A 12600-nucleotide genomic window follows, 5' to 3' on the forward strand; every position below is an offset into this window, starting at 1 on the left:
GCATGATGTCTCCAAGGTACGGAAAACAGTCGAAAAAACGGAAAATAACAGCTGATTTGACTCGATGTTTATAATGTGTTTGAGAAAATGGCGGTTGACGACCTCCGAGAGCAACTAATAGAAAGGCGTTTAATTCGCCAACATTCACCAAATCGGTTGAAAAAATATATGGTCTTTTTTCTGCAACATCATGGTACATATTGACGCCTATATAGGTCTGGTGATAATGTTCCACTTTAAGATTTTTTTTGGTCATTTAAACTTTGCAAACCGTGCATATTTTCTTATTCATAGTCGTCATCCAGTGATATACATGCTATCCAGGCGGATAGCACAGCAAGATATAGCGACATTAGCTCGGATTCAGACACGGATTTCAGCGTCTTAAGCGATTCAACAGATTACGCATGTATTGAAACGGATGGTTGGAGTATGGAGGCAGATAGTGAAAACGAAATTGAAAAAGAAACTGAAGCTATTGAGCGAATAGCTATTGACGCTATTCGGCCATGTCTGCCTTAGCATTGCCAGTAAAATGTGCAGACCAAACGAGGGACTTTCGCATCTTGTGACACTGGAGCAACTTAAATCCATCGATTGGTATGTGTTTGTTTGGCATTAAATGTACTTCCTGTAAAAAGACACCTTTAATAAAGATTCTTACCCTCCTAAAATGACTTTATTCTTTTTCCAAATGTTCCTTGAACAGCTCGTGTCCACCAATGGTCTCTGGGCTCCTTCCATCCTTCCTGATGGAACTTATTGATCCTGATTTGGACTTGAACAGAAAACACACATCATTAGGTACACCTGCACACTCCTTGGCTCCAACAGATGATCCGTACAGTTTCACTTCTCGCCTGCTTTATTTTCTCGCACTCTTGATGAAAGAAAACAATCGGAGATGTTTATTTTGTTAGTATTCATAATAGTTTGTGTACATCAATAAAAAAAAAAAATAAAACACATTTTTTTCCCAAACAAGTTTTCCTCGTTTTCTTAAAAAGCCACAGATGTGTTTTTTTTTTGTTTGTTTTCCTACAGAAAGCAAAAGAAAGTTCTGTACATGAACAAGCGACAACAAAAATTCATCGGCTCAAATTCCTATCATCTCTGGAGCAGAAATTAAACCAAAAAAAAAACAAGACCAGCTGCCTGCTGCTTACCTAGGACACTACATTACACAAACAGCATTTGATATTCAAAACACAAGATATGTAAGAAATGTACTTTTCAAAAAGTGTGAAAAAGTGCAATACAGGTGAACTGTTTACAACTCAATAGAATCTTTCCCGAATGGAGTCTGGTGCTTTTTTTTGTGTTTGTTTTTGTTTTGGACCTCCATAAATGTTCCCATCTTCACGTCTCTTGCAGTTCTACTGACATTCATGACCATGGACATTTATGAGAGACATCACCAAAGTACTTTTTTTTTGTTGTTTTTGTTGTGGCAAATGACTTTTGTTTGGGTAGCCGGGGGGGTGATGGAAACAAGACTTGACATCAGGTTTGTAGAAAAAAAACACAACAAAAAACAATCAGGAGTGTCCAAACTTTCCAGCGTGGGCCGCAGGAAGAGAAATCAAAAGGATGCACCGTTTTGACGCTAAATAAGTCGATACATGTCCGACAAAGCAAATGAATAATAAAACGGCGCCCGTGAGGCCACACTTTGGACACCCCTGATGTAAACAAACGTGGGGAATCGAACCATCGCGCTGCGTTGGAGGAAGTCGCGTAAACTCCACACACACATACACACACGTTGTGTCTTTTTGTGTGGAAACCACACACACAGTCAATGTTTCGTATAAAAGACAACTGTAGTTGTTGGCGATTGTTTGACTGCAACGGGAAGGAGGGGCGTGTGATGGGGGGCGGGGTTAGCACCCTGAGTCCGGCGGCGGTCCAGTCCCATGTGACCTGCAATCGTTCTAGAAGGGATGCTGGGTTCTATGCAGCGCTCGCGTCCCGCTTACGCGCGTAGAAAAGACAGAATATAATAACATAGAAAGAGTCGGGGGGAGGGAGGGTGGGTGGTCAAAAGCGTAAGAGGAAGCGAAGGTCACATGACGTGTCGGCGCCACGTCATGAAAAGTTCAAAGCTCTTCGTAAAAAGATGAAGTGTCACGTCCTTCCTGAGACTTGGGAACGGTACGCCGGGAAAATGTTTTTTTAAGAAGAGGGGGGGGGGGGGGGGGGGGGGCAAGAAGCCATGTTATGTCCACTGGCTTCTTTAATATGAGTGTGTGTGTGTGTGTGTGTGTGTGTGTGTGTGTGTGTGTGTGTGTGTGTGCGTGTTCACGGCGCTGTGGTGATGGCGTTCAGGTCCTTCATGAGGCCCTCGAGGTGGGCCATCTCCTCGGTCAACTCGTCGGGCTCGTAGCTCTGGGGGAGAGGAACAGGGTTACTGCGGGGGGCGGGGGAGGGGCAGGGGGGCAGGGAGGCAAGCACCTGGAGGAGGGAAGGGGGGGGGGGGAGGAGGGGAGAAGAAGAGGAGAGGAGGAGAGGGTCAGTCAGGGAGTCTTTCCAAGGGGGTCCAATGATGGGCCAAAGGGGTGGGGTGGGGGCGGGTGTGATGGGCGACATGAGCAGCAGGGGGCAGCAGAGCAAAGCAAAGCAACAAGCGCATCAGCAGCCAATCAGAGACTAGGAGGCGGGACAAACATTAAATCATTCCGGTTTTTGTTTTGGGTCAGCCAAAGAGGGGAAATGATGTCATTGGTAAATAAGTCGGGTGGTGAGAATGACGTTAGAGAAGAATCAAGAGAGAAAGAGGAGACAGAACATGGGATTAAAATCTCTTCTAACAATCGCTTTTTACAAACAAAGAAAAAACAAAAAAAACCTGACGTGGATTTGGAAGAAATTCCCTTTTTTTTTTTTATACACCCAAAACATTTCTGGCTGTGTTTCATTTTGCAAACTTTCATCAGAACTTTTGTGTTGAAACATCAAGGAAGGGTTTTAATGACGTGCGGATCCATACTGAAATATCGAGACCGCCGATACCAGATCTTTTTGTTCTAATATCTATCCGTTTATCCACCCATTTCCTACCGCTTACCCCTTTCGGGGTCGCGGGGGGTGCTGGAGCCTATCTCGGCTATATTTGGGCGGAAGGCGGGGTACACCCTGGACAAGTCGCCACCTAATATTGATTGTCAAATCAAAATATTGATAATTTGGGCAGGAGTGTCAAAACATTTCCCACCAAGGGCCACATTCTGAAACGATAACGTATGCAGAGGCCATATTCATATTTTGTGTGTGTGTGTGTATGTATATATTTGTATATATATATATATATATATGTATATATATATATATATATATATATATTTGTATGTATATATATATGTATGTATGTGTATATATATGTATGTATGTATGTATGTGTGTATATATATATATATATATATATATATGTATGTATGTATGTGTGTATAGATATATATATATATGTATGTATGTATGTGTGTGTGTGTATATATATATATGTATGTGTGTATATATATGTATATGTATGTATGTATGTGTGTGTGTGTATATATATATATGTATGTGTGTATATATATGTATATGTATGTATGTATGTATATATATTAGGGCTGGGCAACGATTAAACATTTTAATCGAAGTTAATCGCACTATTTCTCTGATTAATCGCGATTAACTGCATTGTATACACAAAGCCCAATAATGAATTCAAAAGTAGTGTGTAGTGCACCTTTATTGGAATATTCTCCCACATGAACAAAAGCGCCAAAACATTTGTTGTGCAAACACAATTTAAATCAGTCCTTGTTAAACAGTAGCAGTTAAATAGCATATTTTATGAAAATCAACTCAAAAAATGTAAATACAAACATTTAAGCTTATTGCCACTGCCAGGGTATTTAAGTTATCCTGTTTGTTATGGAAAATAAATATAATGTACATACAAATCTCTGAGCCACAATCATAACATCTGAACAGGCAATTTCTGAGGTAACAGCAGAAACATTTTTTTTATCAGGGATCTTATGTTTAAAAAACCTATATTACAGGTAGTGGGCTGTTTTAGGGAATTTTTGATGAAATTATCCGTAGTAGCAATATTAATAATGTTGTGTTTATTCTGCGTAGTGCAGTTAAAATAATTATGACCATATCTAGGAATTGATATGATGGGAATTTTCCGATTTTTTGCTTGTTGCTTTGATAAACTGAACGCATATACATGGTACTATATTGTGATGTTATGAGCCAGGGGAAAAAAGAACTACCCTACCCAGCATGCAACAGGAGTGACGAGCATGCATAGGTGGTGTCGCCATGACGGCATCTTGTATGTTGTGATATGCACGCTCTTAAAGTAAACATTAAGAACTCAGCCAACACTCCTCTTCTGCATTATTCATAAATAGACAGACAACACAAATACTCCGCTACTTCACGCTGGATGTAGCTGGCAAAGTATTCCCATGCTAGCTAGCCGGTCTAGCAAGCACGCGTCATTCAATCCAAAACGGCCCGATCTATCCACATCCAGAATTGTCTGGCGGTCGTAAGTGATCCCGGAGTGACCACGCTGTAAGCCAGCCATGAAATTTGCAGAATTTTCCGGTATTTTTGCCAAATGTTCCATCTTTACCAAGAGCCCCTTGACGCCGAAGAACATCCGGGCGACGCCATCTTGTTAAGAAAAGGCGTTAACAAAATGAAAGCATGTAAACAACATACGCAAATGTGCGATAAAATAATTGTCGGCGTTAATAGATTGATGAGTTAACTCGTAATTAACGCATTAATTTGCCCACCCCTAATATATATATATATATATATATATATATATATACATACATATGTATAGAATACATACACAAACTTAAAGACACAACTTTGTGTCTGCTATGAATTACAGATGACTAAGTATATTATTATTAATTATTAGTTACAATATTTCAGCTTCTTCTCATACAATTTTTTATGCCCTTTGTCTTACTATTGTTTTTTTCCCATGTGACAATAAAATAATCGTACATATGATAACATGATTGTGTAACTGCATAACTTTGGGTGTCAAAGTGTGTTATGTAATTAACTGTTTATTATTACTTTGGCACAAAGTATCGGTTTTGATTGGGATAGCAGATACATGTTTCACACTGCAAATCATTAAAAGATTTAAAGTACAACTGATTATGTTTCCATACGAAGATGTCGTGTCACGATGCCGGCAGAACTTTGAGTGTCACAGCAAAAAAAACACGCTGTTAAATCATACTGTACCTATAATGTTTGTCATGTACTACTACAGTGTACTACTACAGTGTACTGTTACAGTGTACTTCTACAGTGTAGTTCTACAGTGTACTGCTACCGTCTACTTGTACAGTGTACTGCTACAGTGTACTTCTACGGTGTCCTTCTACAGTGTACTCCTACAGCCTACTTCTACAGTGTACAGCTACAGTGTACCACTACAATGTACTTCTACAGTGTACAGCTACAGTGTACCACTACAATGTACTTCTACAGTGTACTGCTACAGAGTACTTCTACAGTGTACTGCTACCGTCTAATACAAAAGTGTACTGCTACAGAGTACTTCTACAGTGTACTGCTACCGTCTACTTCTACAGTGTACTGCTACAGAGTACTTATACAGTGTACTGTAACCGTCTAATTCTACAGTGTACTGCTACAGTGTATGTCTATAGTGTACGTCTATAGTGTATGTCTATAGTCTACTGTTGCAGTGTACTTCTACCGTCTACCTCTACAGTGTATGTCTATAGTGTATGTCTATAGTCTACTGTTGCAGTGTACTTCTACCGTCTACCTCTACAGTGTATGTCTATAGTGTATGTCTATAGTCTACTGTTGCAGTGTACTTCTACCGTCTACCTCTACAGTGTATGTCTATAGTGTACGTCTATAGTGTACTGCTGCAGTGTCATTCTACAGTGTACTGCTGCAGTGTACTTTTATAGTGTAATGCTACAATGTACTTGTACAGTGTACTGCTACAGTATACTTCTACAGTGCACTCAAACCGTCTATTTCTACAGTGTACTGCTACAGTGTACTTCTACACTGTACTGCTACAGTGTACTTCTAAAGTGTCCTTCTACAGTGTCCTTCTACTGTCTACTTCTACAGTGTACCACTACAATATACTTCTACAGTGTACTTCTACAGTGTACTGCTACTGTGTACTTTTACAGTGTACTCCTAACATTTAGTGCTACAGTGTACTTCTACAGTGTACTGCTACAGTGTATTGCTGCAGTGTACTTCTACAGTGTACTTCTACAGTGTATTGCTACAGTATACTTCTACAGTGTACTCATACCATCTATTTCTACAGCGTACTGCTACAGTGTCCTTCTACAGTGTACCTTTATAGTGTAATGCTACAAATTACTTGTACAGTGTACTGCTACAGTATACTTCTACAGTGTACTCAAACCGTCTATTTCTACAGTGTACTGCTACAGTGTACTTCTACAGTGTCCTTCTACAGTGTACTCCTACCGTCTACTTCTACAGTGTACAGCTACAGTGTACCACTACAATGTACTTCTACAGTGTACTGCTACCATATACTTTTACAGTGTACTCCTAACGTTTACTGCTACAGTGTACTTCTACAGTGTACTGCTACAGTGTATTGCTGCAGTGTACCACTACAATGTACTTCTACAGTGTACTGCTACCATATACTTTTACAGTGTACTCCTAACGTTTACTGCTACAGTGTACTTCTACAGTGTACTGCTACAGTGTATTGCTGCAGTGTACTTCTACAGTGTATTTCTACAGTATTCTTCTACAGTGTACTCATACCATCTATTTCTACAGTGTACTGCTACAGTGTCTTTCTACAGTGTACTTCTACAGTGTACTTCTACAGTGTACTTCTATAGTGTAATGCTACAAATTACTTGTACAGTGTACTGCTACAGTATACTTCTACAGTGTACTCAAACCGTCTATTTCTACAGTGTACTTCTACAGTGTCCTTCTGCAGTGTACACTCCTACCGTCTATTTCTACAGTGTACAGCTACAGTGTACCACTACAATGTACTTCTACAGTGTACTGCTACCGTGTACTTCTACAGTGTACTCCTAACATTTACTGCTACAGTGTATTTCTATAGGGTACTGCTACAGTGTATTGCTGCAGTGTACTACTACAGTGTACGTTTACAGTGTACTTCTTCAGTGTACTGCTGCAGTGTACTTGTACAGTGTACTACTACAGTGTACTTCCACAGTGTACTGCTGCAGTGTATTTTTACAGTGTACTGCTTAATGTACTGCTACAGTAAGTGCTACTTGTACTGCAAATTAAGCATAGCAGTAAGACTGAATTAGTTGCACATGAAAGTTTTTTCACAATAAAAGCATAGTGTAAGAGTATAATAACATAAAGTAAGACTTAAAACTAGTATGAAATAATTTTGGTAATGAAAAAATATAACCCAACATGTGTGTGTGTGTGTGTGTGTGTGTGTGTGTGTGCTGGTGAAAAGACAGCGGACTGTGGCGAAAAATGTGTTATTAATCAATTTTATTTTGAAGCGGTTTGACTTTACGAGCTAGAAGATGTGGTGCCGTAGCTGTTTTTTTTCTGCCAATATGGAATGTTTTAACAGGAACATGCTGTGGGAAAAAGGGACTAAAAATGGAGGGTGTGACTACCATACTTAAACTTCAACATTTTGAATCCATAAGTGTGCTCAGACTATGAAGTGCAGTGAAATGCAATGTAGTTAAAGGCCTACTGAAATGAGATTTTCTTATTTAAACGGGGATAGCAGGTCCATTCTATGTGTCATACTTGATCATTTCGCGATATTGCCATATTTTTGCTGAAAGGATTTAGTAGAGAACATCGGACCGAGAAAGCGACCATTTCCCCATTAATTTGAGCGAGGATGAAAGATTTGTGGATGAGGATAGTGAGAGTGAAGGACTAGAAAAAAAAAAAAAAAGGCTAGGGCAGTGGGAGCGATTCAGATTTTATTAGACACATTTACTAGGATAATTCTGGAAAATCCCTTATCTGCTTATTGTGTTACTAGTGTTTGAGTGAGATTATATGGTACCTGAAAATCGGAGGGGTGTGGCCACAGGTGTGGTGAACGCTAGTGTCTCCGGTGGGAGGAGGTAAGAGAGTCCGCAGCTGCAGGAGGACGCAAGCTCCGCTCATGTCTACGGTAAGAGCCGACTTATTACCACAATTTTCTGACCGAAACCTGCCGGTTGACATGTGGTCGGGAACCATTTTCGCTTGACCGCTCTGTTTCATAGTAAAGCTTCACTTTCGGGAATTTTAAACAAGGAAACACCGGCTGTGTTTGTGTGGCTAAAGGCAGCTACAATACACCGCTTCCCACCTACATCTTTCTTCTTTGACGTCTCCATTATTAATTGAACAAATTGCAAAAGATTCAGCAACACAGATGTCCAGAATACTTTGTAATCATGCGATTAAAGCAGGCTACTTATAGCTTGGATCGGGCTGGAAAAAAATGTCCGCTACAATCCGAGGCGTCACGCGCAAGCGCAATCATACCGACGTTTTCAACAGAATACTTTGCGCGAAATTCAAGATTGCAATTTAGTAAACTAAAAAGGCCGTATTGGCATGTGTTGCAATGTTAATATTTCATCATTGATATATAAACTATCAGACTGCGGGGTCGGTAGTAGTGGGTTTCAGTAGGCCTTTAATGTTAAGATTGTAATTTCTGACATTTTACGTGGCACAGTATACCGTGCTTCGAGCTTTGTTTCCCCCCTTCTTCATGCGGCGCTCCACAGAGAATGTCGCCTATGTAGCTAAAACCTTCACGCAGTATACATAATGAATTGTACTGATAGAAGCGCACAAATCAAAACACAGCCATTTTTAAATCAGACGAGGCGGCAACACCTGACTGCACTACAAGTGGGGGGCGTGGGGGGCGCCGCGCTATACTCACGATATCTACGTCCTCAAGCATCTTGCTGGTCTCTGGGACGTCGGGGGCGTTGGGCACAGTGACGATCATCGGAGTTCGAGTCCTTCCCAGAGTGCCGATGCAGGCTGTTTTGACCACATGGGGGTGCGTGGGGGGACCTGAATCACACCAAGACACCAATGCAGGATGATACTGAACGTCATGTTGTATTGTTGTTGTTGTTACCACGGCCACCGCAATATTGCTTAGTGCTATTTTGAGTGGGAAGTAAATATAAACTACCTTACAAGCTGTTCACTGACACGTTGTATGATCTTTTAACTGGTTTAATGATAACGTTATTTTCACTCACACACACACACACACACACACACACACACACACACACACACACACAAGTGGATGCAAGGCTTACTTAATCAACAGCCATACAGGTCACACTGAGGGTGGCCGTATAAACAAATTTAACACTGTTACTAATACGCACCACACTGTGAACACACAACAAACAAGAATGACAAACACATTTCAGTAGAACATCCGCACCGTAACACAACTGAACAAATACCCAAGAACCCCTTGCAGCACTAACTCTTCCGGGACGCTACAACATCATCTACGGCTTTTGGAGCTCAGTGCACAACTGCACAGACAACAAGAAGGAGACGAAGCAGAAGAACGAAGAAGAGACAAGTAAGAAGAAGAAATACCCTTGCAAGTTCCAAAATGATTGAAAAAAAATAAATCAATTTCATCCAGGACAGCCCCAACCCTCATCTCCCGAATTCGAAGGTCTTAAGGTTGGCAAGTGTGACTTAAAGTGCATTTTACATGTTTTCTTTTTAGCCTTTTTACAAACTTTTCTTTTTACGAACCCTGTTCAAGAACCAATTAAATTTATACAGTATATAAAGGTTTATACAGTGGGGCAAAAAAGTATTTAGTCAGCCACCGATTGTGCAAGTTCTCCCACTTAAAAAGATGACGGAGGTGTGTAATTTTCATCATAGGTACACTTCAACTGTGAGAGACAGAATGTGAAAAAAAATCCAGGAATTCACATTGTAGGAATTTTAAAGAATTTGTTTGTAAATAGTGGTGGAAAATAAGTATTTGGTCAACCATTCAAAGCTCTCACTGATGGAAAGAGGTTTTGGCTCAAAATCTCACGATACATGGCCCCAGTCATTCTTTCCTTAACACGGATCAATCGTCCTGTCCCCTTAGCAGAAAAACAGCCCCAAAGCATGATGTTTCCACCCCCATGCTTCACAGTAGGTATGGTGTTCTTGGGATGCAACTCAGTATTCTTCTTCCTCCAAACATGACGATTTGAGTTTATACCAAAATGGATACATGGATGATACAGCAGAGGATTGAGAGAATGTCATGTGGTCAGATGAAACCAAAATAGAACTTTTTTGGTATAAACTCAACTCGCCGTGTTTGGAGGAAGAAGAATACTGAGTTGCATCCCAAGAACACCAAACCTACTGTGAAGCATGAGGGGTGGAAACATCATGTTTTGGGGCTGTTTTTCTGCTAAGGGGACAGGACGATTGATCCATGTTAAGGAAAGAATGAATGGGGCCATGTATCGTGAGATTTTGAGCCAAAACCTCCTTCCATCAGTGAGAGCCTTGAATGGTAGACCAAATACTTATTTTCCACCATAATTTACAAATAATTAATTTAAAATTCCTACAATGTGAATTCCTGGATTTTTTTTCACATTCTGTCTCTCACAGTTGAAGTGCACCTATGATGAAAATTACAGACCACTGTCATCATGTTAAGTGGGAGAACTTCCTGACTAAATACTTTTTTGCCCCAATGTATAATGCTCTCTTTATAAAGACAACCACAAATGCATGGTTGTAGACCACCACCATGTATCTGACTGGCAAGTGTACAAAGGAGTGAACGTAGTACTCACCAGTCTGGGCAAGTAGGGGAGTGCTGGGCAGGGCAGGGGACTCAAAGGACGGGTGACCGGTCGCTGGGATGGCGGGGACCGCGAAGCTCTTCAGAGGGTGGGCGTGAGCGTGGGGGTGGGCTGAGCGCAGGGGGGGCAAGTTGCTGGTGTAACACGACTCCTCCTCTGTGGTGGTGGAGCCGTGGTAGCTGCCCTCGGGATCCACCAGGATCTCTGAGGGGCAGGAGGCCTGCGAAGACGAGGCGGCCGGCGGAAGGGGCTCGGAACAAGGTGTGTTCCTCACGGACTCTGGAGGAGAAAAGAAGTTGAAGGGAGAGACATGAATTCCAGTCGCCTCACTACAGGGGGTCCCAAGTTAGTCCAGTGAGTGACGCATAAAGACAAAAATGAAATGGTGCATTAAAAGCCTACTGAAATGAGATTTTCTTATTTAAACGGGGATAGCAGGTCCATTCTATGTGTCATACTTGATCATTTCGCGATATTGCCATATTTTTGCTGAAAGGATTTAGTAGAGAACATCGACGATAAAGTTCTCAACTTTTGGTCGCTAATAAAAAAGCCTTGCCTGTACCGGAAGTAGCAGACGATGATGTCACAAGTGTGAGGGCTCCTCACGTCCTCACATTGTTTTTAATGGGCTATTCCGACCGAGAAAACGACAATTTCCCCATTAATTTGAGCGAGGATGAAAGCTTCGTGGATGAGGAAATTTAGAGTGAAGGACTAGAAAAAAAAATAAAAAAAAGTTAAAAAAATAAAAAAAGGCGATTGCAGTGGGAGCGATTCAGATGTTTTTAGACACATTTACAAGGATAATTCTGAGAAATCCCTTATCTGCCTATTGTGTTGCTAATGTTTTAGTGAGTTAAATAGTACCTGAAAGTCGGAGGGGTGCGGACACGGGTGTGTTGACGCCAGTGTCTCTGAGGGAAGTCACGAAGCTGCAGCAGGACAGAAGCTCCGCTGATCTCTGGTAAGAGCCGACTTATTACCACTATTTTCTCACCGAAAACTGCCGGTTGACATGTAGTCGGGACCCATGTTCGCTTGACCGCTCTGATCCATAGTAAAGCTTCACCTCCGGGAATTTTAAACAAGGAAACACCGGCTGTGTTTGTGTGGCTAAAGGCTAAAAGCTTCCCACCTCCATCTTTCTACGTTGACTTCTCCATTATTAATTGAACAAATTGCAAAAGATTCAGCAACACAGATGTCCAAAATACTGTGTAATCATGCGATTAAAGCAGACTACTTATAGCTTGGATCGGGCTGGAAAATAATGTCCGCTACAACCCAAGACGTCAAACGCACGCGTCATCATACCGCGACGTTTTCAACACGACACTTCGCGGGAAATTTAAAATTGCAATTTAGTAAACTAAAAAGGCCGTATTGGCATGTGTTGCAATGTTAATATTTCATCATTGATATATAAACTATCAGACTGCGTGGTCGGTAGTAGTGGGTTTCAGTAGGCCTTTAAAGATCAATACATATAATATTAAAGGTCAATATATGCTAAGCGAGGCATGTTGAAACTTTTTCCACCGAGGGGCCGCATACCGAAAATGTAAAATTTCAAACATTACATATTCTGAAAAATAAAAAAAGATGCAATACATAATTATTTAACAAATAAAACGTTGTCACCTTTGTGTTATAGGTGGCTAAACATATGATTATTAGTTTAGTTTTTTTCTTG

The 12600-nt window shown here is 40.9% G+C and overlaps 1 protein-coding gene across 9 annotated transcripts in view; it reads right to left on the reverse strand.

The window, feature by feature from the left end:
- Positions 1 to 2250: 2250 nt before the first annotated feature.
- neo1a (neogenin 1a) overlaps positions 2251 to 12600 on the reverse strand; it is a 479989-nt gene continuing 469639 nt past the window's right edge. For 5 of the 9 annotated variants that reach the window (XM_061887530.1, XM_061887535.1, XM_061887533.1 and 2 more), the window contains 3 exons: positions 10896 to 11183; positions 8981 to 9117; positions 2251 to 2454 (listed from right to left, as the gene is read on the reverse strand). In XM_061887530.1, coding sequence (XP_061743514.1) covers positions 2302 to 2454; positions 8981 to 9117; positions 10896 to 11183 — 578 coding nt within the window. In that variant the 3' untranslated portion in view covers positions 2251 to 2301. Of the gene's footprint in view, positions 2455 to 2482; positions 2650 to 8980; positions 9118 to 10895; positions 11184 to 12600 lie in introns of those variants that run through there. The other 4 variants (XM_061887537.1, XM_061887534.1, XM_061887538.1 and 1 more) reach the window with 2 other exon arrangements.

Source organism: Nerophis ophidion, linkage group LG25 (assembly GCF_033978795.1).
Source record: "Nerophis ophidion isolate RoL-2023_Sa linkage group LG25, RoL_Noph_v1.0, whole genome shotgun sequence".
Taxonomy (NCBI): domain Eukaryota; kingdom Metazoa; phylum Chordata; class Actinopteri; order Syngnathiformes; family Syngnathidae; genus Nerophis; species Nerophis ophidion.